Source organism: Protomyctophum parallelum (genome assembly GCF_964188405.1).
Source record: "Protomyctophum parallelum genome assembly, chromosome: 22".
Taxonomy (NCBI): domain Eukaryota; kingdom Metazoa; phylum Chordata; class Actinopteri; order Myctophiformes; family Myctophidae; genus Protomyctophum; species Protomyctophum parallelum.
In genome coordinates, this window is record NC_139714.1 from 27,105,108 (window position 1) to 27,132,714 (window position 27,607).

At 47.5% G+C, this 27,607-nt stretch overlaps 1 protein-coding gene across 1 annotated transcript in view; it reads right to left on the reverse strand.

The window, feature by feature from the left end:
- dclre1c (DNA cross-link repair 1C, PSO2 homolog) overlaps positions 1-27,607 on the reverse strand; it is a 34,636-nt gene that overhangs the window by 1,605 nt on the left and 5,424 nt on the right. Inside the window, exons 6-18 of the mRNA XM_083758201.1 lie at positions 26,743-26,844; positions 25,701-25,773; positions 23,925-24,065; positions 18,811-18,912; positions 17,451-17,587; positions 14,010-14,064; positions 13,107-13,195; positions 11,245-11,342; positions 10,737-10,826; positions 9,520-9,708; positions 8,677-8,742; positions 8,332-8,628; positions 7,011-7,396 (exon numbers count right to left, since the gene is read on the reverse strand). Coding sequence (XP_083614327.1) covers positions 7,011-7,396; positions 8,332-8,628; positions 8,677-8,742; positions 9,520-9,708; positions 10,737-10,826; positions 11,245-11,342; positions 13,107-13,195; positions 14,010-14,064; positions 17,451-17,587; positions 18,811-18,912; positions 23,925-24,065; positions 25,701-25,773; positions 26,743-26,844 — 1,825 coding nt within the window. The remainder of the gene's footprint in view (positions 1-7,010; positions 7,397-8,331; positions 8,629-8,676; positions 8,743-9,519; positions 9,709-10,736; positions 10,827-11,244; positions 11,343-13,106; positions 13,196-14,009; positions 14,065-17,450; positions 17,588-18,810; positions 18,913-23,924; positions 24,066-25,700; positions 25,774-26,742; positions 26,845-27,607) is intronic.

Consider the following 27,607-nt stretch of genomic DNA (forward strand, 5'->3'; position numbering starts at 1 on the left):
TGTGCTCTCAACCCTACGGGAGGCACCATATCCCTACCAGAGTAGGCCCGCTCTATAGCCTCCACGATCCACTGGGAAAGCCTAACCTTTGAGATAGGCAGTCCCACAGTCTTGGGATCCCAGGAGACAAACAGTTGTGTAGTCTTCCTCGACACCTTAGTCCTGTCCAAATACAACCTCAATGCCCTTATCGGACAGAGGTTATGCCTCCTCCTATCCTCCTCAGAGGCAAAGGGGGGCGGACAGAACGCCGCCAAGTCCACCGGAACCGGGGCAGCTAGGCGGTTCTTAGGTAAAAATGCCGGATTGGTCTTAATGACCACCCTTGCATCCCCATTGAACCTCATGCATTCCGCACTTGTGGACAAAGCATGGATATCACTGACCCTTTTAGCGGTCACCAAAGCTAATAACAACGCTGTCTTCAGCGACAATAGCTTCATACTCAAACCCTCCAAGGGCTCAAACGGTGGCCGGGACAGAGAGTCCAAAACCAAAGCAAGGTCCCACGAGGGGACCAGAGACTTGGTCACCGGATGAAGGTGGCTAGCCCCCTTCATGAACTGGCGCACCAGCGGGAGCTGGCCCACCGTCTTGTCCTCAAACCCGATGTGGCAGGCTGAGATAGCAGCCAGATACACCTTGACAGTACTAAAGGCCCTGCCTTTGTCCAAGAGATCCTGGAGGAACGACAGAACGACCCTTACTGGTGCTTGAAATGGCACAACTTGAGCCGGTGAACACCAGTCTTCAAACAACCGCCACCTCATATCATAAGCATCCCTGGTCGACTGCGCCCTCGCACACTGAATAGTGTCGATGACGCTCTGGGGAAGACCCTCCGCGCCAAGATTCAACCTCTCACGGGCCAAGCCCAGAGGTCTAGATCTTCCGGCCGTGGGTGGAATATCTCGCCTCCCGCCTGGGTCAATAGGTCCCTGCGCAACGGAAGCTGCCAGGGCCGACCGTACAGGAGAGGGACTATGTCTGACCTCCAAGAGCCCCATCCTGGGGCCACCAGGATTACTGACAGGCGCTGTGTCCTCACCCTCTCCAGCGTGGGAAGGATGAGAGACAACGGGGGAAACGCATAAAGTAGGCCCTGGGGCCAGCGATGCGCCAAGGCATCCAAACCTAGCGGAGCCGTCCCTGCTATGGAGAAGAACAGAGGACACTTGCTGTTCTCTTCCGACGCAAACAGATCCATTCGTGGCTCGCCGAACCTCTCCCACAACTGTCTGGCCACTGTTTTGTGCAGTGACCAAGCCGCATAGAGGTATCGGCCCCTGGACAACAGATCCGCTCCCGTGTTCTGGAGTCCCGGAACGTGGGAGGCTCTGACTGAAAGAAGGTGCTCGTCGCACCATAACGTCAGTCTGTGTGCTAGCGCATGCAGTTTGGTGGACCGTAGGCCCCCCTGCTTGTTGATATAGCACATCGTTGTTGTGTTGTCCGTCCTGACCAGGACATGGGAACCGCTGATGAAACGTTCGAAATGTTGTAACGCCAACATTACCGCCATCAGCTCCAGGTAATTTATGTGGGCAGACCTGATGCTGCCACTCCATACCCCCCTGGCCGTCCTGCCTTCGTGGGTGGCACCCCACCCAGACAGGCTGGCGTCCGTCGTGAGTACTTTCCGGGATACGACCATCCCCATACTCACGCCTTCCGAGAGGAATTGAGCGCCTCTCCACTGGCGTAATGCCTCGAAGCAACCCACCGACACGTTCACAAGATGATGACAACGGTGTTGTCTTACACCCAGTGACTGCATCCACCTCTGAAATGGTCTCATGTACAATCTGCCTAGCCGAACAACGGATATTGCAGAGGCCATGAGACCCGCCAATCTCTGACAGGTTCGGAACGGGACCCTGTTGCCCGTCCGAAACAACGCCAGACACGACTGAAAAGAGCGGATCCTCTCGTCGGATAGACGCGCCGTGAAAGACACAGCGTTCAACGTCATGCCTATGTAATCTATCGATTGCGTCGGCACCAACACGCTCTTGGCGTAATTTATGCTGAAACCCAGAGACGTCAAGTGATCTACCACCCAACTCGTGTGTAGTCGCAGTGTTGACGCCGAGTCCGCATAAATCAGCCAGTCGTCCACGTACATTGCTATCCGAACGCCCCTCTGACGCAGCGGGGCGACGGCTGCCTGTGTACACTTCACAAAAGTCCTTGGACTCAGTGACAGTCCGAACGGAAGGACCAGATATTCGTATATCTGTCCCTTGAAGCCGAACCGCAGGAATTTTCTGTGTGGTGGGTAGATGGGAATGTGGAAATACGCGTCTCTGAGATCGAGAGTTGTATACCAGTCCCCTCGACGCATCATGCGCAGCAGAGCCTTGCTCGTGAGCATTTTGAAGCGAAACGCTTTCAAATAGCCGTTCAGAGCCCGTAGGTCTAGAATGGGCCGCATGCCCCCCCCTTTCTTCTTCACGAGAAAGTAGCGGGAGTAAAACCCGGTGCTGCTCTGCTCCATGGGCACCACACGTATAGCCTTCTTCTCCAACAGAGACGTTATCTCGCCCTGGAGAACCTCGGCTGCCTGACCACTCGCTTGCGAGAACAGAACGTTCCCACAAGTGGGAGGTCTTCTGGCAAACTGTAGTTTGTAACCCTTCGAGATGGTGTTCAACACCCACGGATGAACACCACAACGATTCCACTCCTGTAGACACAGTGCCAGAGGGGTTGAAGCCAGCTCCGCACCTTTTTGTGGTGGAGCGGCGCCTCCTTCGGTCAGAACCCGGGCCTGGGGCCTCTGTCCTGCAGTATGGACCTGGGGCTCTGGGGCTGTGTCCACGGCAGTTACACTTGTATTTCGGCCGACAGCCCTGGGCCCCCTCGAGGGCCCGGGCTGCTGGCCCATCCCCTTGAGTTTCGAGTGACGATTCAAAAGACCGGTTCTCAGTAGAGAACACTGCTTTATTAAGAAAAGTGGTGGCACGGAAAAAACTGGAGAGACGTTTGTTCCCAAGAAACAAGTCCTCTTTCCGCCTACACCAAGCGCTTCCGGCATGAGGCCCGTGGCCACTATGCTGCGCTTCAGAGAAACTCGGGGAAGGGTGGGGGAGACAGTGTCCGATGTCTCCCCGTGGGGCAGGTCTGGTTATTTCGCCTTCCCGCCAGATGGCCCTCTTGCCGTGGCCCCTTTGCGGGGGCCGCCGGCCGGAGAAGCCGAGGGGCGCCTGGGCCTGTCGGTCTTCTTGCGGCTGCGAGGTGGGCGGGAAGCTGAGGACGCCGCTGACGGAGCCCTCTGAGCAGCGGGGACCTTGAAGGCGCTCCTCCTGGACCTGGAACGATTGTCCCTGTCCATGGTGCGCTCGTAGGTCGGCCTGTAGGGCTGAGCCTGCTTGGGTCGTGCTCCAGACGCCGGGAGACAGGCGCCGATGACCTCCGTGTCATTCTTCGTCTGTCCGTCGCGGGAGCGCATCTCCTCGAGCATGGACGCGAAGAGTGTCGATGTGGAAACTTTCTGTTTCAGAGGGGTACGTCCCACTTTGGGGGACAGCTCCAGCCACCTGGCCCTCTCGAGGACCAGGAGTCTCGCCATAGTTCCGCCCACCATCTCTGTCTGGGCCTGAGTGAGACGGAGGAGCTCAAGGTGCAGGCGCCTCAATTCAGCCATGTGGTCGGGGGTAGGCTCGTCTCCCGCTTCCAACAGGACATGAGACGCGGACCCTTGCAGAAGGGTCGCGGCGTTCAGTGCTCTGGCCGCAGTTGAGGCGCACTTATAGGCAGCCTTATTAATTTTGGAGTCGTCCTTGTCCGAAGGCAAGGAGAAGTCCGGGTCCTCGTGGAAGACATTGGGGTTGACACCCATGAGCCACCCGGCAAAGGACTTGTCCATCGGCGGCATGGCCTCGAGGCCAAGCTGCCGTTGTCCCGCGCAGTCCAGCAGCTTCATGCCTCCGCCCAGGGAGGCGGAAGCCGAGTAAGGCTGTCCCCAGGACAGCATGAGGGATTTCAGGAACCCGTCATCGAGGGGGATCTCAGCCTTGGCCTGGGACTTCGCTGGGTTGCCTTGAATCTTCTTGCGAAACTGTTCGCATAGGGTGTCCTTAGCCACCGGAGGTTCAAGACTGGCCGGCCAGGCCAGACCACAGCGGATCGTGGCCTTCTTGAACAGATCGACTATGTCAGTGTTGTCATAGTGGAGCTGCGGTTCAGCCGGAGCAGCTGGAGCCGTCGGAGCTGCAACGGTGTCGGCCGATGCAACTCCAGCAGCAACCGGCGCTGCAATGGGGGCGGCGACAACGGCCGCTTGAGCGGCCATGACGACCGGAGGCGGCTCTGCCACCTCGGCGTCGCTCTCGTCGCTGCTCTCCCCATCATCCTCCCCCTCGTCGGAGGTGTAGGAGGATGCTGAGTCCTGAGGTGAGGACTCCCCAGAGTCCATCTCAGCGTTGTCCACTCTTGGAGCCTGCACCACGTCTGCGTTGTCATCCGCGAGAATGACAACGTCGGGGGCGTCGGGGAGTGGAGCGTCCATGTCGGCGGACCACTGCCTGGCTCCTTGTCTCAGAGCGTTGTTGTAGGCCCTCCGTGCAATAGATGTTGCAACGGCGTGGGCCGCGTCCGCTAGGGCGCGACGGCGTCGACGACGGGCCTTGGTCGGAGACTCAGACATCTTAGAAGCTAAGATGCACGTGGAAGCAAAAAACAAGGCAAGAGGGGCCGAGTTTAGCAGGCAGCCACGAAATCCGTGAACAAAACAAGCTACAAACAAGGCTCGCCGGTTTAAGAACCCGGGTTACGTACGTAACCTCCAATTCTAATAACCAGTCCTACAAGGCTGCGTGCCTGTAGGCGCCGAGTTGGTAGGTTGTCACGTTACAGTGATGCAGTGGGTGTTGCCACTCACTGCATAAGACGCCACGTGCGTGTGGAAGCTGAGAATAGAGCTATTATTAGCTTCTATCAGAGACGTCACACAGCGTGGAAACCAAACAGTATTATCACTAAGTGCTGTTCAGGTTAGTAGGCAGCCACGTAAAAGTGGAAGCTAGGACAGGGCTATCACTAGCTGCTGCGAATGGATCGTCACTTTTTTCTTGTAAAGCCAAGAAATACGTGGACAAACAAGCCACAAACAAGGCTCGCCGGTTTACGAACCTGGGTTACGTAAGTAACCTCAAATTCTAATAACCAGTCCTACGAGGCTGCGTGCCTGTAGGCGCCGAGTTGGTAGGTTGTCACGTTACAGTGATGCAGTGGGTGTTGCCACTCACCGCATAAGACGCCTCGTGCGTGTGGAAGCTGAGAATAGAGCTATTGTTAGCTTCTATCAGAGACGTCACACATCAGAGACGTCACACAAAGTGGTAGCCAAACAGAAATATTACTATATCCTGCCTAGGTTACCCCTCCGTCGCGGGCTTGAAAAGCCGCGAGACGTACGTGTGTCGGCAAGGGCGTGCTATTAATAGCCGCCGCTAACGCCGCCGCACGTGTGGAGGCTAACAAAGGGTTGCACCGCTCGTAGCTCTTCACACGCACACACGTTCGAGGGCCACGCGGTCGCGGGCTTGTGAAAGCCACGGGACGTATGTGTGGAAGCTGAAAGAAAGCTAAGATATCTTTATCAGACCGTCACACAGCGTGGAAGCTTAAACAGAATAAAATTATGCTGCTCAAATCACCGTCGCGGGCTTGGAAGAGCCGCGAGACGTAGTGTGTGGCTGGAGCGGGCTGTTAGTAACCACCGCTAAAGCCGCCACACGTGTGGAAGCCAAGGAAGGGTTGCGTACCGCTCCTGGCTCTTCACACGTTCGAGACAGAATAACTTATGCTGCTCTAGTCACCGTCGTGGGCTTGGAAGAGCCGCGGGACGTTGTGTGTGGCTGGAGCGGGCTGTAAGTAGTCACCGCCAAAGCCGCCACACGTGTGGAAGCCAAGGAAGGGTTGCGTACCGTTCCTGGCACTTCACACGTTCGGGACCTTTAGGTCCGCGAAGGTTTGTGTGGAAGCAGAAACCTGGCTGTTGCTAGCCACGGTACAGACCGTCACACAGGTAATAAAGAAACCAGCTAGGGCCGCGAGCCACTAACGGACTGAATTACCTCCAAGTTAATGTTAACTTAGTTAAGAAAGTGGACTCACCGACTTTCTTCCTCTTGAAGCCTCTGGGATAAGCAGTTTCCGCGGTACCGAGAAGGCTTCTCGTCCTTGTGGAAATAAATCAGATACTCATCCGTGAGGGAGACTTCGTAGCGCCGTGTTATACACGTGAGAAGAGAAAAACGAATGGAGACGTAGACGCTGAGGCACGCTTATAAGGTGCACCCGGCGGGCGGGGTCTTCAACGTCATCACGTCTAAAGTCCCAGCCTAAAAGTCTGTGAGTTTATTTGTAGTGCTTCTGTGTTTACGCCAGGGGGCGTCAACTCCCATAGTGAGCAGCCTTGCGAAGCCAATTAATAGAACCAAATGGACCCTTATATTACAGGTCTATGGACACTCACATTTATGAGGTTTGTGGCCTTAAAGGACCACTTCACCACTTTTCAACCTATCTTCATATACTAGGTCCTCACTAATAATCATGAAAAAAATGGCGAATTTTTTTTCTACTCTGTCTGTGTCTCATAGGAGGGCTATGGGCAGTTCAGAAACCGTCCTCCAGTGACATCATCGATGGGGAATACAAGCTAATAGAAACTGCAGGCTTTCTAGTCCTGAAAAGTTGCAATGCAAAAATGGAAGCCATCGTTCTCACGATAATGAAAATCGAAACATTTTTGTAACAAAATCTTGATTAAAAAACAATCTGCCTAATGATGTCACTGGAGGACGGTTTCTAAACTGCCCACAGCCCTCCTATGAGACACAGAAAAAAATCGTGCCATTTTATCATGATTATTAGTGAGGACCTATTATATGAAGATAGGTTGAAAAGTGGTGAAGTGGTCCTTTAATGCTTAACATAAAAAAATGTATTAAACTAAAATTTAAATTAAAAAAATATATAATAAAAAGCCAGACCGTAAAGACCTTATCTTCGTCTTCTTCATCCTCGCTGAACAGGTCGGGGGTCAGAGAGCGTGTCAATCTGGAGGAGGGGCTTGTCATCCTGGAAGGGGATTGGCTAGTCATCCTGGAAGGGATGGGGCTTGTCTCCCTGGAAGGGTATTGGCTAGTCATCCTGGAAAGGGAGTGGCTTGTCATCCTGGAAGGGGATTGGCTAGTCATCCTGGAAAGGGAGTGGCTTGTCATCCTGGAAGGGGATTGGCTAGTCACCATGGAGGGGGTGGGGCTTGTCACCGTGTAAGGGGAGTGGCTTGTCACCCTGGAAGGGGAATGGCTTGTCACCCTAGAAGGGGAGGGGCTTGTGAGGGAGCTGCAGCATATGGATTCCTCTTCCTGTCTTGTCTGTTCTCCTACATGTTGAAAATATGACGGTTAAAACAAAAAGTAATATGATAATAATCATTGCTATTAAATGGACTAATTCAGCCATTTTCAACCTATCTTCATATAATTGGTCCTCACAAAATGTTCATTATAATACGATACAATTTCCGTCTACTCTCTGTGTGTCTCAGAAGAGGGCTGTGGACAGTTCAGAAACCTGTTTACTCACTGTGTCTCAGAGGGCTGTGGACAGTTCAGAAACCTGTTTACTCACTCTGTGTCTCAGAGGAGGGCTGTGGACAGTTCAGAAACCTGTCTACTCACTCTGTGTCTCAGAGGGCTGAGGACAGTTCAGAAACCAGTCTACTCTCTGTGTGTCTCAGAGGGCTGTGGACAGTTCAGAAACCTGTCTACTCACTCTGTGTCTCAGAGGGCTGTGGACAGATCAGAAACCTGTCTACTCTCTGTGTGTCTCAGAGGGCTGTGGACAGTTCAGAAACCTGTTTACTCTCTGTGTCTCAGAGGGCTGTGGACAGTTCAGAAACCTGTCTACTCACTCTGTGTCTCAGAGGGCTGTGGACAGTTCAGAAACCTGTCTACTCACTCTGTGTCTCAGAGGAGGGCTGTTCAGAAACCTGTCTACTCACTCTGTGTCTCAGAGGGCTGTGGACAGTTCAGAAACCTGTCTACTCACTCTGTGTCTCAGAGGAGGGCTGTTCAGAAACATGTCTACTCACTCTGTGTCTCAGAGGGCTGTGGACAGTTCAGAAACCTGTCTACCAGTGACATCATCGATGGGCAGGTTTGGCTTTTATTAATGGAAGAACAGTGGCTTTTGTTTCATCAACTTTCCAGGAAGAGAATTAAAGGACAACTTTTTCTTTTTTTTTCAACCGTTTTAGTCAAAGTGTTAAATGTAACAATTATTTCAACTAAACTAAAAAATGGTCACTAACTGTACCTTTAATGTCCAGTAGCTCCTCCCCCTCGTTGTCGCTGAACAGGTCGGGGGTTTGGGAGCCGCTCATCTTGGAAGGGGAGGGGCTCGCCGCGGAGGGGGAGGGGCTGGCCGCGGAGGGGGAGGGGCTGGCCGCGGAGCCGCACGACTGTGATAGGCTGTTCTGGCTGTCCGTCAGCGCCTCTGGGGTGAAGAACTCCTCCCACCTGGGAGGAGGGGGAGGAGAAGGGGGGGCAGAGCCAGGAGAGACTCCTCCCTTCGTCTTGCTGCCGTTCGCACGTTTCTTCTCGTCTCCTCCTCCTTCATCCCTCTTTCCTTCTCCACCTTCATCCCTCTCTCCTTCTCCACCTTCATTCCTCTCTCCTCCTCCGTTGGTTTCGGTCGTCCGTTCGTGGCGGTCCGTCCGCTGTTCGCCTACAACACGTTTCAAGAAGGTCGGCAGCGTCAATTCTGGCAGCAAATTCAGATTTTAGTTTTAAGGGCCTTTCAAACGGGGAGCGATAAAACGCGCCTATAGTTCATTTTAAATGAGACCTGAGCACTGGGGAGCGTTTACGTGAGCGCGGTGCCGTGAATTTGTTGCACACGTTGCTCGTTTCGTTGCTAGTTGAACTATTTTTAAAAGTTTTAAAATAGTAAATAATGGCAAATAAGTTTAGGGATAAGGGGTAAGATGGAGCCCATAGTCTCTTGAATGGTTTTCATTTAGTTTTAGTCACATTTTCGTCGAAGTAGAGAAGTAGGGAAGTAGCTGAGCACAGGTGCTCATTTTCAGCAATGCGGAATGTCTTGGTGTCGTGTTTTAGTCGACTAAATATCACAAGATTTTAGTCGACTAAATGTACAGTTGATTTAGTCGACTAAAATGTATTTTGGCGGGCCTTGATGCCTTCTTAATGATTGATTTTACACTTTGTCGCGTTATGAGCTTGTAGATCTGTGTAAAATGACCAAGTGTAAAATGACTTATACAGGATCTCTTGTCCACTAGTCCCTTCCTAACATTTTAGTCTAGTTTTCATTTGTTGACGAAACTGTTAGTATATTTAGTCTTAGTTTTAGTCATCATAGATTCGTTTTCATTTAGTTTCCATTTAGTTTTCGTCAGTGGAAAAAAGGTAAATCTACGAACATTTTTCGTCTTGGTTTTAGTCGACGAATACAACACAGGATCCAACTCCCTTACTGTACCTTTAATTAGGAACGGCTCCTCCCCCTCCTCTTCGTCCTCTTCATCCTCTTCGTCGTCGTTGGACTCGGTACAGTCCGCGTAGTTTCCCGCAGAGCGCGGAGAGTCCGCCGTACTAGCACCCACGACGCGCAACGACTCCTCCACAGCTGTAGGGGGCGCTGGTGGTCTCACAGGACTGTGCTCTTCCACTATAGGACCAAGAGACGCAACACGGCGGTGAAAAACTTGATCTTGTTCTACTTTAGCTATTGAAAAATAGCAGATCTACAAGCTCATAGTGCGGCTTATAGGTCTGCTATTTTAGAAAAATTTGACCAGATTTGACTGAGAGACTGCCATCACGCAATCTCCAGCTTTTCACGAGAGAAACACTTTTTTCAAAAATGAGTTAATAGCACAGGCAGACTCTTCACATACTAGAGCATGTCTGAAATAAATGTCAGAGCTGAAATCAACATGTAAAAATGAAATAAATGCTTAAACATGTAGCTAGGTGTAATGTTAGAGTCCAGAGAAGACATGTAAATATGAAATTAATGCTTAAACATGTAGCTATAGGTGTAATGTTAGAGAGCACAGAAGACATGTAAATATGAAATTAATGCTTAAACATGTAGCTAGGTGTAATGTTAGAGTCAACAGCAGACATGTAAATATGAAATAAATGCTTAAACATGTAGCTAGGTGTAATGTTAGAGTCAACAGCAGACATGTAAATATGAAATAAATGATTAAACATGTGGCTAGGTGTAATGTTAGAGTCAACAGCAGACATGTAAATATGAAATAAATGCTTAAACATGTAACTAGGTGTAATGTTAGCGACCACAGAAGTGAACCTTTCAAGCCTGTTTTCTCAATTCGCTGTTTCTCTGCAAGACATTACTAAGTAAGCCATATCTCCTAAACTGGTGGGTCAAACTGAACAACCAATATGTCAATTTGAAGCTACGATTCACTGCTTTCACATGACATGAAAACACGACAATTCAAAGAAATCCAATGTCCCCTCAGTCAAAATTAGTCACAAAATGTTGAATATATTCTATTCTTTCAGAGCGCACGTTTTAACTAAAATCTTTGCTTCCGGGGCGGTCCCTGGAACAACATATTTTCAGATGGGGGTCGGCGGCCAAATAAAGACAATTCTGGGGGTCTTTGACATGAAAATGTTTGAGAACGACTGATACAGAAACATGAGGAAGTATTTAAGCACCCTGATGTTTGACTTCCTGGTTCAGAGCTGCTCTCTTCCTGACGGGCGCCAGGTCTGCTCCTTCAAACAAGCCCTCATCACCGTCTGAATCTGATATGCACACACACACACACGCACGCACGCACGCACGCACACACGCATGCACACACGCGCACACACACACACACACACACACACACACACACACACACACACACACACACACACACACACACACACACACACACACACACACACACAGTGAAATATGGAGATGTGAGAACTAGCCCAAAACAGTTTGATTGAATACTTTATTAACATAATGATTAACAGTGCAGGACGTACAGTTAAAGGTTATGCTAAAAGGAGAACACAGGGGTGTTGTTTCCACTGTGGTCCATGGTACTCAATTCATTATGTGTCTGTCTGTGTGTGTGTGTGTGTGTGTGTGTGTGTGTGTCACCATATGCAGGCTGTTCCGTGCGTGCGTGCGTGCGTGCGTGCGTGCGTGCGTGTGTGTGTGCGTCACCATATGCAGGCTGTTCCAGGCGTGTGCGTTTCAGAACGCCCAGAGGCTTGTAGACGAACGCTGCTGCTTCTGTCTGCGTTCTGCACAGAGGCTTCAGCCTGGGAGAGAGACATAGGGTTTAACATGAGAGAGAGAGAGAGAGAGAGAGAGAGAGAGAGAGAGAGAGAGAGAGAGAGAGAGAGAGAGAGAGAGAGAGAGAGAGAGAGAGAGAGAGAGAGAGAGAGAGAGAGAGAGACATAGGGTTTAACATGAGAGAGAGAGAGAGAGAGAGAGAGAGAGAGAGAGAGAGAGAGAGAGAGAGAGAGAGATACATAGGGTTTAACATGAGAGAGAGAGAGAGAGAGAGAGAGAGAGAGAGAGAGACACATAGGGTTTAACATGAGAGAGAGAGACATAGGGTTTAACATGAGAGAGAGAGAGAGAGAGAGAGAGAGAGAGAGAGAGACAGACATAGGGTTTAACATGAGAGAGAGAGAGAGAGAGAGAGAGAGAGAGAGAGAGAGAGAGAGAGAGAGAGAGACAGACATAGGGTTTAACATGAGAGAGAGAGACATAGGGTTTAACATGAGAGAGAGAGAGACATAGGGTTTAACATGAGAGAGAGAGACATAGGGTTTAACATGAGAGAGAGAGAGAGAGAGAGAGAGAGAGAGAGAGAGAGAGAGATAGGGTTTAACATGAGAGAGAGAGACATAGGGTTTAACATGAGAGAGAGAGAGAGAGAGAGAGAGAGAGAGAGAGAGAGAGAGAGAGAGAGAGAGAGAGAGAGAGAGACAGGGTTTAACATGAGAGAAAGAGAGACATAGGGTTTAACATGAGAGAGAGAGAGAGAGAGAGAGAGAGACATATGGTTTAACATGAGAGAGAGAGAGAGAGAGAGAGAGAGAGAGAGAGAGAGAGAGAGAGAGAGAGAGAGAGAGAGAGAGAGAGACACAGGGTTTAACATGAGAGAGAGAGAGAGAGAGAGAGAGAGACATAGGGTTTAACGATTTTTTAATTTCAACATCAGGACTAAATGGGTTAAACTTTAACCCATTTAGTCCTGATGTCGAAATTAAAAAAATGGAAATTGTCTAAATAATCCTGACAGTTTTCTGAAAAACCTCATGTTTCTGTATCAGTGGTTCTCAATATTTCACGTCAATGACCCCCAGAATTATCTGTATTTGGCCGCCGACCCCCATCTGAACATAATTATGTTGTTCCAGGACAATACACCACATTTTCACGGTTTAAAAAAAATAGCAGATCTACAAGCTCGTAGTGAGCTATGAGCTTGTAGATCTGCTATTTTTCAATAGCTAAAGCATAACATAATGCTTTAAACACCAAAAGGGGTTCCCGTCCTGAAAAAATATGTTAAAAAAAGAAAGAAAAAAGTTTGATGAAAATGTTATGCACATTTATAATAATTATATAATAATATAATAATTTACATTTGGGGGATATCTTTCACAATAATGAATAAAACATGTTCTAGACATTCTAATGATAACAAAAAAACATATATTACAATTATTTTACTTACTTTTATTAGGGTTAATGTCATAGGTTCAAAATAGTTCAAAATTGAATTTCAGCCTCTGTGGGGGGTATTTATATGCAAATATCATGCCAATGGCATTGCAATGAACATCACTGATGACGTTTAGGTGAAAAAGGAACAGAAAGAAAATTATAATAATTAAGTAATTCATTAAAATAAAAATGTTACCAAAAAGCAACGCTGGGTCTTACAGAGTTAACTGAGAGAGAGAGAGACTGTACTGAAGTACAATTTTGAAGTATTTGTACTTCACTGGAGTATTTCCAACTTCCAATAGGAAGTGTTAAGTGTAACTGATCGACCAAAAGGAACTCACATCAGTGTGACATCGGTAAGCGTTTGACCAATAGGGATGACACTGGGGTAGATGTTGATTGGCTGCAGGTAGGACAGGAAGTCTTTAATCTGAAAATGAAAATGTAGACCAATGAAAACATGTGACTACATTTGACTGAGGGACTGTCATATGAAAGCAGGGAATCATAGCTTCAAATTGACATATTGGTTGTTCAGTTTGACCCACCAGTTTTGGAGATATGGTGGTAATAGAGTGGTTATAGAGTAATGCATTTCAGAGAAACAGTGAGTTGAGAAAACAGGCTTGAAAGGTTCACTTCTGTGGACTCTAACATTACACCTAGCTACATGTTTAAGCATTTATTTCATATTTACAATTCAGACATACTCTAGTATGGGAAGAGTCTGCCTGTGCTATTAACTCATTTTTGGAAAAAAGTTTGCGCGATGGCAGTCTCTCAGTCAAATCTGGTCACACATGATAAAGTGATGGACAAACAAAGACACATTTGTTTTTATTCCATTTGAAATTAAAGTCATGGAATCAGGGATACAATCCGATCTGGTATTGTTAATTGTCTAATTAAACATTAGTAATGTACAACATGCTGTACACCAGGGGATATTTTAAAGCCATATCTCCAAAACCGGTGGGTTCAAACTGAACATCCAATATATGTAAATTTGAAGCTATGATTCCCTGCTTTCACATGACATGAAAAAAAAACGAAAGAAGGAAAGAAAAAAAAAACATTGACTTAACCTCGGTCACATTTAATAAGAAACATTGTATAAGAACCCTCTTCAAACCTAAATGGATGAATGGTTAGAGAGTGGTGTTAAACGCAGAGTCCACTGAGCTGTGGATAAATGAGACAAAACATTTATTAATAAAATGATATTAATTATAATCCAGACGTACCTCCACGTACGAGGAGTGGAAACTGAAGCAGGCTCTGTAGGAACTGGCTCCTATTCTGTGGACGCACATACACGCACATGCACACACACACACACGCACACGCACACGCACACACACACACACACACAAACAAACAAACACACTGAATGGAGTACCATGGACCACAATAGAAACAACACCCCTGTGTTATGCTTTTAGCATAACCTTTAAAGGACCACTTCACCACTTTTCAACCTATCTTCATATAATAGGTCCTCACTAATAATCATGATAAAATGGCATGATTTATTTCTACTCAGTCTGTTTCATAGGAGGGCTGTGGGCAGTTTAGAAACAGTGTGTGCGTTCCAGTGTTGTTTTCGTCGACTAAAACAAAGACGAAAAATGTTCGTTGACTACCTTTTTCCACTGAAGAAAACTAAATGAAAACTATGCTATGGTGACTAAAACTAAGACTAAATATAGCCTACTGACAATTTCGTCAACAAATAAAAACTAGTTAAATGTTAGGAAGGGACTAGTGGACAAGAGATCCAGTATAAGTCATTGTACAATTGGTTGCATGCTGAAAATAGCCGATCTACAAGATCTTGTAGATCGGCTATTTTCAGCAAGTGTAAAATCAGTCATTATGATTTTTAGTCGACTAAATCACCTGTAGATTTAGTCGACTAAAATCTTATGACATTTAGTCGACTAAAACTAGACTAATACATTCCAGGTGACTAAAATGTGACTAAAACTAAGTGAAAACTATTCAAGAGACTATGACTAAAACTAAAATAGAAATTTGCTGCCAAAAACAACACTGGTGCGTGCCTACCTCACCACCACATTGCTCATTTCGCAGCGTTCCTATACCTCACCACCACGGTGCTCATGTCACAGCGCTCCTACCTCACCACCACGGTGCTCATGTCACAGCGCTCCTACCTCACCACCACGTTGCTCATGTCACAGCGCTCCTACCTCACCACCACGTTGCTCATGTCACAGCGTTCCTAGTACCTCACCACCACGTTGCTCATGTCACAGCGTTCCTAGTACCTCACCACCACGTTGCTCATGTCACAGCGTTCCTATACCTCACCACCACGTTGCTCATGTCACAGAGTTCCTACCTCACCACCACGTTGCTCATGTCACAGAGTTCCTACCTCACCACCACGTTGCTCATGTCACAGAGTTCCTACCTCACCACCACGTTGCTCATGTCACAGCGTTCCTACCTCACCACCACGTTGCTCATGTCACAGCGTTCCTACCTCACCACCACGTTGCTCATGTCACAGCGCTCCTACCTCACCACCACGTTGCTCATGTCACAGCGCTCCTACCTCACCACCACGGTGCTCATGTCACAGCGCTCCTACCTCACCACCACGTTGCTCATGTCACAGAGTTCCTACCTCACCACCACGTTGCTCATGTCACAGCGTTCCTACCTCACCACCACGTTGCTCATGTCACAGCGTTCCTACCTCACCACCACGGTGCTCATGTCACAGCGTTCCTACCTCACCACCACGTTGCTCATGTCACAGCGCTCCTACCTCACCACCACGGTGCTCATGTCACAGCGCTCCTACCTCACCACCACGTTGCTCATGTCACAGCGCTCCTACCTCACCACCACGTTGCTCATGTCACAGCGCTCCTACCTCACCACCACGTTGCTCATGTCACAGCGCTCCTACCTCACCACCACATTGCTCATGTCACAGCGCTCCTACCTCACCACCACGTTGCTCATGTCACAGCGCTCCTACCTCACCACCACGTTGCTCATGTCACAGCGCTCCTACCTCACCACCACGTTGCTCATGTCACAGAGCTCCTACCTCACCACCACGTTGCTCATGTCACAGCGTTCCTACCTCACCACCACGTTGCTCATGTCACAGCGCTCCTACCTCACCACCACGTTGCTCATGTCACAGCGCTCCTACCTCACCACCACGTTGCTCATGTCACAGCGTTCCTATACCTCACCACCACTGTGCTCATGTCACAGCGCTCCTACCTCACCACCACGGTGCTCATGTCACAGCGCTCCTACCTCACCACCACGTTGCTCATGTCACAGCGCTCCTACCTCACCACCACGTTGCTCATGTCACAGCGCTCCTACCTCACCACCACGGTGCTCATGTCACAGCGCTCCTACCTCACCACCACGTTGCTCATGTCACAGCGCTCCTACCTCACCACCACGGTGCTCATGTCACAGCGCTCCTACCTCACCACCACGGTGCTCATGTCACAGCGCTCCTACCTCACCACCACGTTGCTCATGTCACAGCGCTCCTACCTCACCACCACGTTGCTCATGTCACAGCGTTCCTACCTCACCACCACGGTGCTCATGTCACAGCGCTCCTACCTCACCACCACGGTGCTCATGTCACAGCGCTCCTACCTCACCACCACGTTGCTCATGTCACAGCGCTCCTACCTCACCACCACGGTGCTCATGTCACAGCGCTCCTACCTCACCACCACGTTGCTCATGTCACAGCGTTCCTACCTCACCACCACGGTGCTCATGTCACAGCGCTCCTACCTCACCACCACGGTGCTCATGTCACAGCGCTCCTACCTCACCACCACGTTGCTCATGTCACAGCGCTCCTACCTCACCACCACGTTGCTCATGTCACAGCGCTCCTACCTCACCACCACGGTGCTCATGTCACAGCGCTCCTACCTCACCACCACGTTGCTCATGTCACAGCGTTCCTACCTCACCACCACGTTGCTCATGTCACAGCGCTCCTACCTCACCACCACGTTGCTCATGTCACAGCGTTCCTATACCTCACCACCACGGTGCTCATGTCACAGCGTTCCTATACCTCACCACCACGGTGCTCATGTCACAGCGCTCCTACCTCACCACCACGTTGCTCATGTCACAGCGTTCCTATACCTCACCACCACGTTGCTCATGTCACAGCGCTCCTACCTCACCACCACGTTGCTCATGTCACAGCGTTCCTATACCTCACCACCACGGTGCTCATGTCACAGCGCTCCTACCTCACCACCACGTTGCTCATGTCACAGCGTTCCTACCTTACCACCACGTTGCTCATGTCACAGCGCTCCTACCTCACCACCACGTTGCTCATGTCACAGCGTTCCTATACCTCACCACCACGGTGCTCATGTCACAGCGCTCCTACCTCACCACCACGTTGCTCATGTCACAGCGCTCCTACCTCACCACCACGTTGCTCATGTCACAGCGTTCCTATACCTCACCACCACGGTGCTCATGTCACAGCGTTCCTACCTCACCACCACGTTGCTCATGTCACAGCGCTCCTACCTCACCACCACGTTGCTCATGTCACAGCGCTCCTACCTCACCACCACGTTGCTCATGTCACAGCGTTCCTATACCTCACCACCACGGTGCTCATGTCACAGCGTTCCTACCTCACCACCACGTTGCTCATGTCACAGCGCTCTCCGAACCACATGGTTGAAGGTTTGATGCTGATGATCTGATACGGCGTTCCATCTGGAGACACTGAGCCACAGGGCAGCCTGCTTCCGCGCACACACTGAGCATGCTGCGCACGCACACACACACACACAAACAGACAGGCACACACACAGACAGGCACACACGCACAGGCACACACACACGCACACGCACACGCACACACACACACACACACACACACACACACACACACACACACACACACACACACACACACACACACACACACACACACACAATCCAACATTTGTCATTTAGTACAGAGGTTCTCAAACATCTTTGTGTCAATTTGGAATATAGTCTTTTTTTATTGGCCTAAAATATTGTCTACACACGCACACGCACACGCACACGCACACCCACACGCACACGCACACACACACACACACACACACACACACACACACACACACAATCCAACATTTGTCATTTAGTACAGAGGTTCTCAAACATCTTTGTGTCAATTTGGAATATAGTCTTTTTTTATTGGCCTAAAATATTGTCTATATACATTCATGAATCCACTTGCTGGCCGGCTATCTGTATTGGGTATTTTTTTTTAATAGAGGTTTCTTGTGACCCTACCATTAACCCATTTTGGGCGGGAACCCCTTTTGGTGTTTTAAGCAGTATGTTATACGTCTGCTATTTTTGAAAAATCTTGAAAATGTGGCGCAAATTTCGAATATATATTCGTTCAGAGCGAAAAACATTTTTAACTCAAATCTTTGCTTCTGGGGGGTTCCTGGAACTACCGGTACATATTTTCAGATGGGGGTCGGAGGCCAATTACATATAATTTTTGGGGGTCTTTGACATGAAAAAGTTTGAGAAAGACTGGGTTTTTCTGAAAACTGTCAGGATTTAGAAGACATTTGTAGAATCAGGTCTAAATGGGTTAACATCTTTTGCTTTAAGTAGCATGTGACATGTCAAACTAGGGGGTTTCCATGATTCTGAATCCATTCCAAGCATTCGTTTTGCACAAAAAAACACTCCTTGGGCTAAAAGCAGCCACTTTCCCAAATGTGCCCAAAATGTGCTGACCTCATCACGTTTGTTTTCATTTCTTTCGCCAATAAAAAAAGACTATGGGCTCCATTTTCGTCACCGCTAAACCCCTTATCCCTAAACTTCTTTGCCTTTCTTTTGATTACTATTTTGCAATTTTTTTTGAATAGTTCAAATGACCAGTCTACAAGCTCACAACGTGTCAATGTAGATTGGCTAGTTGAACTATTAGTTGGCAAAGAAGCTCGTAGTGTGCATGCGTGTGTGTGTGTGCGTCACCTTAGCGTGTCTGCAGGCGTGTATCTGTGTGTTGCGGTCCTCTGTCACATGACTCAGGATCTCTGGCATCTTCTTAAACATGGACAGACTGTTGACATGGATCTGACACGCACACACGCACGCACACACGCGGACGCACACACACACACACACACACACACACACACCCACACACACACACACACACACACACACACACACACTTTAGGCATTTAAAAATACTATAAAAGTACTATGAAGTGCTTTGACTACATAAAATGCAATTCTAGTGCCGTCTACGTAACATGCTATAAGTCTGTATAAAATGCTATCTAAGGGTCGTTTGCACCAAGCAAATAAAGCAATAAAGCTTAGTTTAGTGTTAATCAATGATTTGTTGATCAAGGATTAATTTTAATTCGAGTTGTGTTGCACCACTTAACTTTAAGCATCGCTTAACAGATCTGTGATTAAATCCTTAACCTGTGATTAAAATCCAATGAAAAGTAACCTAATCAATAATGAAACTACAATGATGATCATTGATTAACTCAGGAACTAAGATTTGCATAATGTTGCAGCGAGGCGGGACCCCAAAAGGGGCGGGCCAATCCAGCCACATCATATATATATATATAGTCAAAGAATCCCTGTCCCATTCCATATACCTTTTCTTAGGACTATAGACCTGCTGAACCATCCAAAGACCCAGGTCTATACATTTACAACTCTCCAGAACCACCTAAAGACCCGGATCTACATCTACAGCCCTCCAGAACCACCCAAAGACCCAGGTCTACATCTACAGCCCTCCGGAACCACCCAAAGACCCAGGTCTACATCTACAGCCCTCCGGAACCACCCAAAGACCCAGGTCTACATCTACAGCCCTCCGGAACCACCCAAAGACCCAGGTCTACATCTACAGCCCTTGCCAGAACATACTGTTTTATGGGCAAGCATCTGAGTGCAGGACTGCAGCCATCTTCTACACAGAGGAGATTCCAGGACGGACACTTTCACTTTCTACAACGCAGGTCAGGCCACCTCCAGTGTTGTTTTCGTAGACTAAATCTAAGACGAAAAATGTTCGTCGACTACCGTTTTCCACTGAAGAAAACTAAATGGAAACTAAATGAAAACTGTGCCATGATGACTAAAACTAAGACTAGATATACTGAGAATTTCGTCAACAAATAAAGACTAGACTAAAATGTTAGGGACTAGTGGACAAGAGATGCAGTATAAGTCAATTTACACTTGGTTGCATGCTGAAAATAGCCGATCTACAAGCGCACAACGCGTCGCAGTGAGCTTGTAGATCGGCTATTTTCAGCAAGTGTAAAAACAGTCTTTACGACGGCATCAATGCCCACCAAAATACATTTTAGTCGACTAAATCAACTGTAGATTTAGTCTACTAAAATCTCATGACATTTAGTCGACTAAAACGAAATGAAAACTATTCAAAAGACTATGACTAAAACTAAAATCAAAATTTGCTGCCAAAAACAACACTGGCCACTAAAGGACCACTTCACCACTTTTCAACCTATCTTCATATAATAGGTCCTCACTAATAATCATGAAAAAATGGCGTAATTTTGTTCTACTCGGTCTGTGTCTCATAGGAGGGCTGTGGGAAGTTCAGAAACAGTCTTCCAGTGACATCATCGATGGGGAATACAAGCTAATAGAAACTGCAGACTTTCTAGTCCTAAAAAGTTGCAATGCGGAAATGGAAACCATTGTTCTCACGATAATGAAAATCTAAACATTTTTGTAAAAGAATCTTGTTTAAAAACAAAATCTGCCTAATGATGATGTCACTGGAAGACGGTTTCTAAACTGCCCACATCCCTCCTATGAGACACAGACTGAGTAGAAAAAAATCGTGCCATTTTTTCATGATTATTAGTGAGAATCTATTATATGAAGATAGGTTGAAAAGTGGTGAAGTGGTCCTTTTAAGTTATGACATAACTACGGTACGTTTGGTGATCGGCTGGGTATGTAATGTCGGGGGAAGAATGGTGGTCCCTTATTGGCTGTTTGATGGTGACGTATAGCTAAGGTTCATTTTAAGGTTGGTATAAGGTCAAATAACGGGTCAAATAAGGATTTAGAACAGCAGTTGTAATAGACATTAGTGAGTAGCAACACTTGCACGCTCTGCTTGCGCACAAGTAGGGCCATGTATGGCCTACTTGTGCGCAAGGCGCAAACTGGCACCATGACAGTGTCTAGTTAAATATTATTTTTTTATGTCATAGCTCATGAAATATTGCGTCCTGATTGAGCTTTATTGTTATCAATCAATCAATGCATGTATCAATTAATAGATGAACAGATCATTTGAACAAACATGGCAGACAGACAGACAGACAGACACACCTACTAGTATATAACTACTACCGTAATTTCCGGACTATAAGCCGCACCTTTTTACCCATGATTTGAACCCTGCGGCTTATACAACGGTGCGGCTTATCTATGGATTTTTACAGCTGACGCAGAGCCATCTAAGGCTCTGAGCTAACGAAACGGCCACTAGGGGGCCACCTGCGGCTTATAGTCCGGTGCGGCTTGTATACGTACATATTTGGGATTTTCCCTAAATTTGGCTGGTGCGGCTTATATTCAGGTGCGCCTTATAGTCCGGAAATTACGGTACTATTGATACTCATAGAATGTCATTTCTGTTGTGTTTTGTCTTCTAGTATTCCTCTGGTGTAACAACAACAGCCTCAGAGAACATTCCAGATCAGGTGTGTGACCGGCGGGGAAAAAAATGGCCTCAAGTTTGACTATTCAGGATGAGGAGCCGATGACCGGCGGCTTCGTGTTTCACCTGCCCCGCGGTTCCCACGGTTGGCATATGATCGATTGGTATCATGTCCTGTGTTCGGCTCAGGGCTTTGACTCGGGGTATCACAGCTGGGATGTTCATGTTGGACACAACCAACGCTGGTCAGTGGGTGTGTGTGGGCGATACACAGGGGGCGAACACTGGTTTTTAGAGTTCTGTGGGAATGAATACAGAGCCGTGTATGTCTCCTCATCCTCGTCGGATGCAAGCCCCGATGAGGATGAGGAGATATCAGACTCTGGTGATGAGGGGATATCAGAACCGGAGTGGTTCGAAGATCGGACCGTTCTCTCAGTGAGTCAGAAACCCAGGAGGATCAGAGTCCAGCTGGACTTGGACAGAGGACAGCTGTGCTTCTCTGATCCTGATTCCGAGACACACCTGCACACCTTCACATGCGCCTTCACTCTCGCACTCTTTCCATGCATTTATAATGGTGATAATGCTGATGATGGCATGTCTCTGAAGATGTTACAAGGGCCTATGGAACAGAGAGTCCAGAAATCACTGGATATTCTAAAGGAGAAACTGAAGGTCATTGATGAAGTGAAAACAGATTACGAAAAAACTGAAAGTCACATCAAGGTTCAGGCCAGGAAAACAGAGGCACTGATTAAGAAACAGTTTGAGGATCTTCGTCGGTTCCTACGGGAGGAAGAGGAGGCCAGGATCGCCGCTCTGTGGGAGGAAGAGGCTCAGAAGAGTCAGGAGATGAAAGAGAGCATTGTGGATCTGAGCAGAGAAATGGAAACCCTCTCCGACGCAATCCAAGCTGCTGAGGACCGGCTGAGAGCCGACGACCACGTCTCATTCCTGCAGAACTACAAGACCACCATGGAGGGAGTCCGGCTCACCCTGCAGGACCCACCGCCACTCCCAGGAGCACTGATAGACGAGGCCAAACACCTGAAGAACCTGACCTTCAGAGTCTGGGACAAGATGAAGGACATCGTGTCCTACACTCCTGTCATCCTGGACCCCAACACTGCTAGTCCATGGCTCGTGCTGTCCGATGATCTGACCAGCGTGACGGCGAGACAGGGAGAGAAACAGCTGCTTCCGTTCAACCCGGAGAGGTTCGACTGGTTCAGTGCCCTGGGTTCTGAGGGCTTCACCTCGGGGTGTCACAGCTGGGATGTTGAGGTTGGAGACAATGAATACTGGAAAGTAGGTGTGTGTGAGGAGTCTTTCGGGAGGAAGGGAGACACAGGGAGAGGATACTACTTAGACTTAGTGTTAGATAAAGAGTTCTATGTGCATGAATACACAGCAGTCTCCTCATCGGGTCCTGACTATGAGTGGAATGTTCTCTCAGTGAATCAGAAACCCCGGAGGATCAGAGTCCAGCTGGACTGGGACAGAGGACAGCTGTCCTTCTCTGATCCCGACTCTAACACACACCTACACACCTTCACACACACCTTCACTGAGACACTGTTTCCATACATTGGTAATTATGATAATAGGTCTCTGAAGATGTTACCAGGGAAGATCCGTGTCACTCTGGAAAACCACAGTTAGAATGTATGGTTCAACCTATATTGAATATATTCACCCGGTATTGTTTAGGAGTATCAATGGTAATCAGAAGGAATTGGTTTATGACAGATTATTAATTAATTGTTATTTTGTTACACTGTTTTTAATTGATTTGGTATTACAGACAGACAGACAGACAGACAGACAGAGACAGGATTAATAAAGGATTCATTTTAATTCGAGTTGTGTTGCACCACTTAATTTTAAGCATCGCTTAACAGATCTGTGATTAAATCCTTAACCTGTGATTAAGATCCATTAAACTGTGATTAAAACTTTAAACTGTGATTAATGAATGGATTAAACTTTGTTGTGTGTCCGCCATCTTGGTTTTGCGCTGTAAACAAACAGCAGCAGTCGTGAGCATCATTAGCGTTCTATTTCATTCATATTTGAGAATGTTTAAATTGAATTATAGTGCCTTGCAGCTAAAATATATATAATGATAAAAACCGTCTCGCTCGCTAGAAAAAAACAACAGACGTATAAGCTCAGAGCGTCACTCCGTGGTGCCTGGTATAGGTTTATAGATCTGTTCCGTCGATCACACCACACCACCACTTCCTCCTGGATACTAGTTTCCCAAACAACAACAAACATGGCGCATGAAGACATCTGATATAATAATAATAATCTTTATTGTCCCGAAGGATATTCATCTTCACAGGTCTGTTCAACACCAACAACAAAAGCAGCGTGCGTGCGTGCGTGTGTGTGTGCGTGTTACCTGTGTGTTGAAGGCATCTCCCAGACTGGTGAACAGGTATTCATATCCGTACGCAGCCTTACAGTTGAGCCAGACCACATGGTACACACTCTGACCAATCCACGCAGAGATCACCTCCCTGATGCCGCGGAGACACGCCTCCTACGCACGCACACACACACACACACACACACACACACACACACACACACACACACACACACACACACACACACACACACACACACACACACACACACACACACACACACACACACACACACACACACACACACACACAGAACTAATGTTTAAACCAGTGGCTCTCAAACATTTTCATGTCAAGAACCCCCAAAAGGGCCCAGGCCGTGGCGTAACGGTCTGGGCACCGGACTGGTAATCCAGTCGCAGTGTGCCGCGGGTTCGACTCCCGAGCCCGACACGGCCTTTACTGCATGTCATCCCCCCCATCTCTCTCCCGTTTCCTGTCAGCCTACTGTCTGTCCCTTCAAAAATCAATAAAAGGCGTAAGCCGCAAAAAATATCTTAAAAAAAAAAAAAAGAACCCCCAAAAGAATATATATTTGTCCCCATTTAAAAGCATGTCGTTCCAGCACTGCCAGGGAAGCTTGCTAGGCTGCCAGGCAGGCAGGCAGCACTGACCTGAGATCAGATTCTAAAAGTGTCTTCTACATCCTGACAGTTTGCTGAAAAAGCTATGTTTCTATGTCAGTCGTTCTTTGATTTTTCAAAAATAGCAGACCTACAAGCTCGTAGCGCGCCACTCGGTGGCGCGCAATGAGCTTGTAGATCTGCTATTTTTCAATAGCTAAATTATAACACCAAAACACAAGCCATGCGTTTTTAACATAATAGAGTTGTTACTTCATATTTTAACGGGAGGCCCTCGTATGAATGACATTGCACAAGCGATGCGTTTTTTAAATAACAGAGAAGTTTGTATTTAAAAGTTTCCATTGGACCCGAAGGGAAATTATTTCAATAACATGCTAAGGTTATAGGTAGCCTACCTCATATGTTTATTCTGAATTTGAGCCACGGACACTGATGAGATTTAGCCTGTCAGACCCCAAACGTCTAAGTAGATCCCTATCTATCTAGGTACTTTAGCATGGACAAAATTGTACGTTTGGGGTCTGAGAGGCTAAATGTCATCAAATGGTGGTTCCGTGGCTCAAATGGGTCTGAGAGGCTAAATGTCATCAAATGGTGGTCCGTGGCTCAAATGGGTCTGAGAGGCTAAATGTCATCAAATCGTGGTCCGTGGCTCAAATGGGTCTGAGAGGCTAAATGTCATCAAACGGTGGTTCCGTGGCTCAAATTCTGTATAAACATATGAGGTAGGTAGGTAGGCTAACTAGCATGTTATTGAAATATTTCCATTGGGGTCCAATGCAATAAATCGCGTTAAAAATACGAACTAATATAACTATTAAAACTAAAACGGAAGCTTGTGTCACTTCCAAGTTCCAATGCTTCTCCTACGAGGAAATCAATAAATCACTTTGGCGTTGCCATTCGCATTACTGCCTATACAACTGTGTTATGTTAAAAGGATCCCTGGTAATAAGACAAATACGCAGTCTCGCAGTCTCACACTCTCACACACTCACACACTCACACACTCACACACACACTCACACACTCACACACTCACACACACACACACACACACACACAGCCTCTTTTTGTATCTGTCTGTCTCTCTCTCTCACTCACATGTACACTCGCACGCACAAACACACACACACACACGTGCGCGCACTTCCGACTCACCCGACTAGGTATTTGATAGAAGCGTGGGTCGTAGAATGTGGAGTCCAGATAAATGCTCTGAATATCTTTCACTCTGTAATGAACACAGAACACACACATAGTTTCTATATTAAACACTGTAATGAACACAGAAGGCTTTTGTGCTGGTTCTGGACAACTGGTACTGGTGCGCTCAGTATCGTATGTTGAGACGCTTCATAAGATTCACATTATGAGAAATAAACACAAAGAACGACAGCATGATAATAAGGAAAGACAACAAACGGAAATGACAGACAGACCGACAGACAGACAGACAGACAGACCCCCTTTCTGAAACCAGCTCCTCGCCACTCGCCATACACACTTGCCCTCGATATGTGCGTTCACGCGAGGCTGCGCCATATTAAGTGTCGTCCGAAACCAAGCAGCCTTGAGTGGAAGTGGCTTATAAAGCCCTCAAGAGCGAGTCTGTGCCGATCTAGACTCGATTGCCTTGTGCAGCCCTGCTCTCTGTCCGCATGGAAACCGCGACCTACAAGTACCACCACAAATAAATTATAAATAAACTCCTCCTAAACAATCTTCATCTGATGCAGAATAGACAACGCTCCAACTGATGTTCACAAGGGCTCTTTATTTACCCCACCGTGAAAAACTATAAATGAAACCACACAAACAAAACAACTTTTAACAATGATTTATAAACACCATGGATGTATAGGTCTATGACATGTCATTTTTTGACAGTCACGCTGTATTTCATTTTTCCATATTAATGAAATCCATGTCACACAATACACGATGCAATGCAATATAACTGTACAAACAAAATAACAGGTAACACAATTGCATGATGGTAACCATGGCAACGAATGGTGTCTGTTTCCTGTTTCTGCACAAGGAGGGCGAGTGTATTTCCAAACAGTTTTTTATACCCAGCACCCTAATCAAGGGAACTTGATTCAGATGGAGGGGCACTTCCTGACGAGGAAACCTCCGAGAGCACTTCAAGTCAAGGGACTGGTTTCAGAAAGGGCCAGACAGACAGACAGACTCTCACCTGCTCCCAGAATGCAACAGTTCTATCCTGGAGGCGTCTCCTTTGGCAAACCTGAAGTCACCGGTATACAACACAGCGCCCTGAAGTCCTTCAAACAGAAACCTGCACACACACACACACACACACACACACACACACACACACACACACACACACACACACACACACACACACACACACACACACACACACACACACACACACACACACACACACACACACACACACACACACACACACACACACACACACACACACACACACACACACACTTTTTAAACCACCATGAGATATAATATCTTCATTCAATAGAGCGCCGAAGTCCTGACGTCACTCGCTCATCCCCTGGTTCACAGAAGTAATTTCTCTATGGAGGATAACATGGGCTCATCTTGAAATCGTTTCATATAAGCGTTCCCAAAATAAACAAGCTGTCTCTGCGTTATTGTCAGGGAGGTGTCTCTGTATCGTTATATTGTCAGGGAGGTGTCTCTGTATCGTTATATTGTCAGGGAGGTGTCTCTGTATCGTTATATTGTCAGGGAGGTGTCTCTGTGTCGTTATATTGTCAGGGAGGTGTCTCTGTATCGTTATATTGTCAGGGAGGTGTCTCTGTATCGTTATATTGTCAGGGAGGTGTCTCTGTATCGTTATATTGTCAGGGAGGTGTCTCTGTGTCGTTATATTGTCAGGGAGGTGTCTCTGTATCGTTATATTGTCAGGGAGGTGTCTCTGTATCGTTATATTGTCAGGGAGGTGTCTCTGTATCGTTATATTGTCAGGGAGGTGTCTCTGTATCGTTATATTGTCAGGGAGGTGTCTCTGTATCGTTATATTGTCAGGGAGGTGTCTCTGTATCGTTATA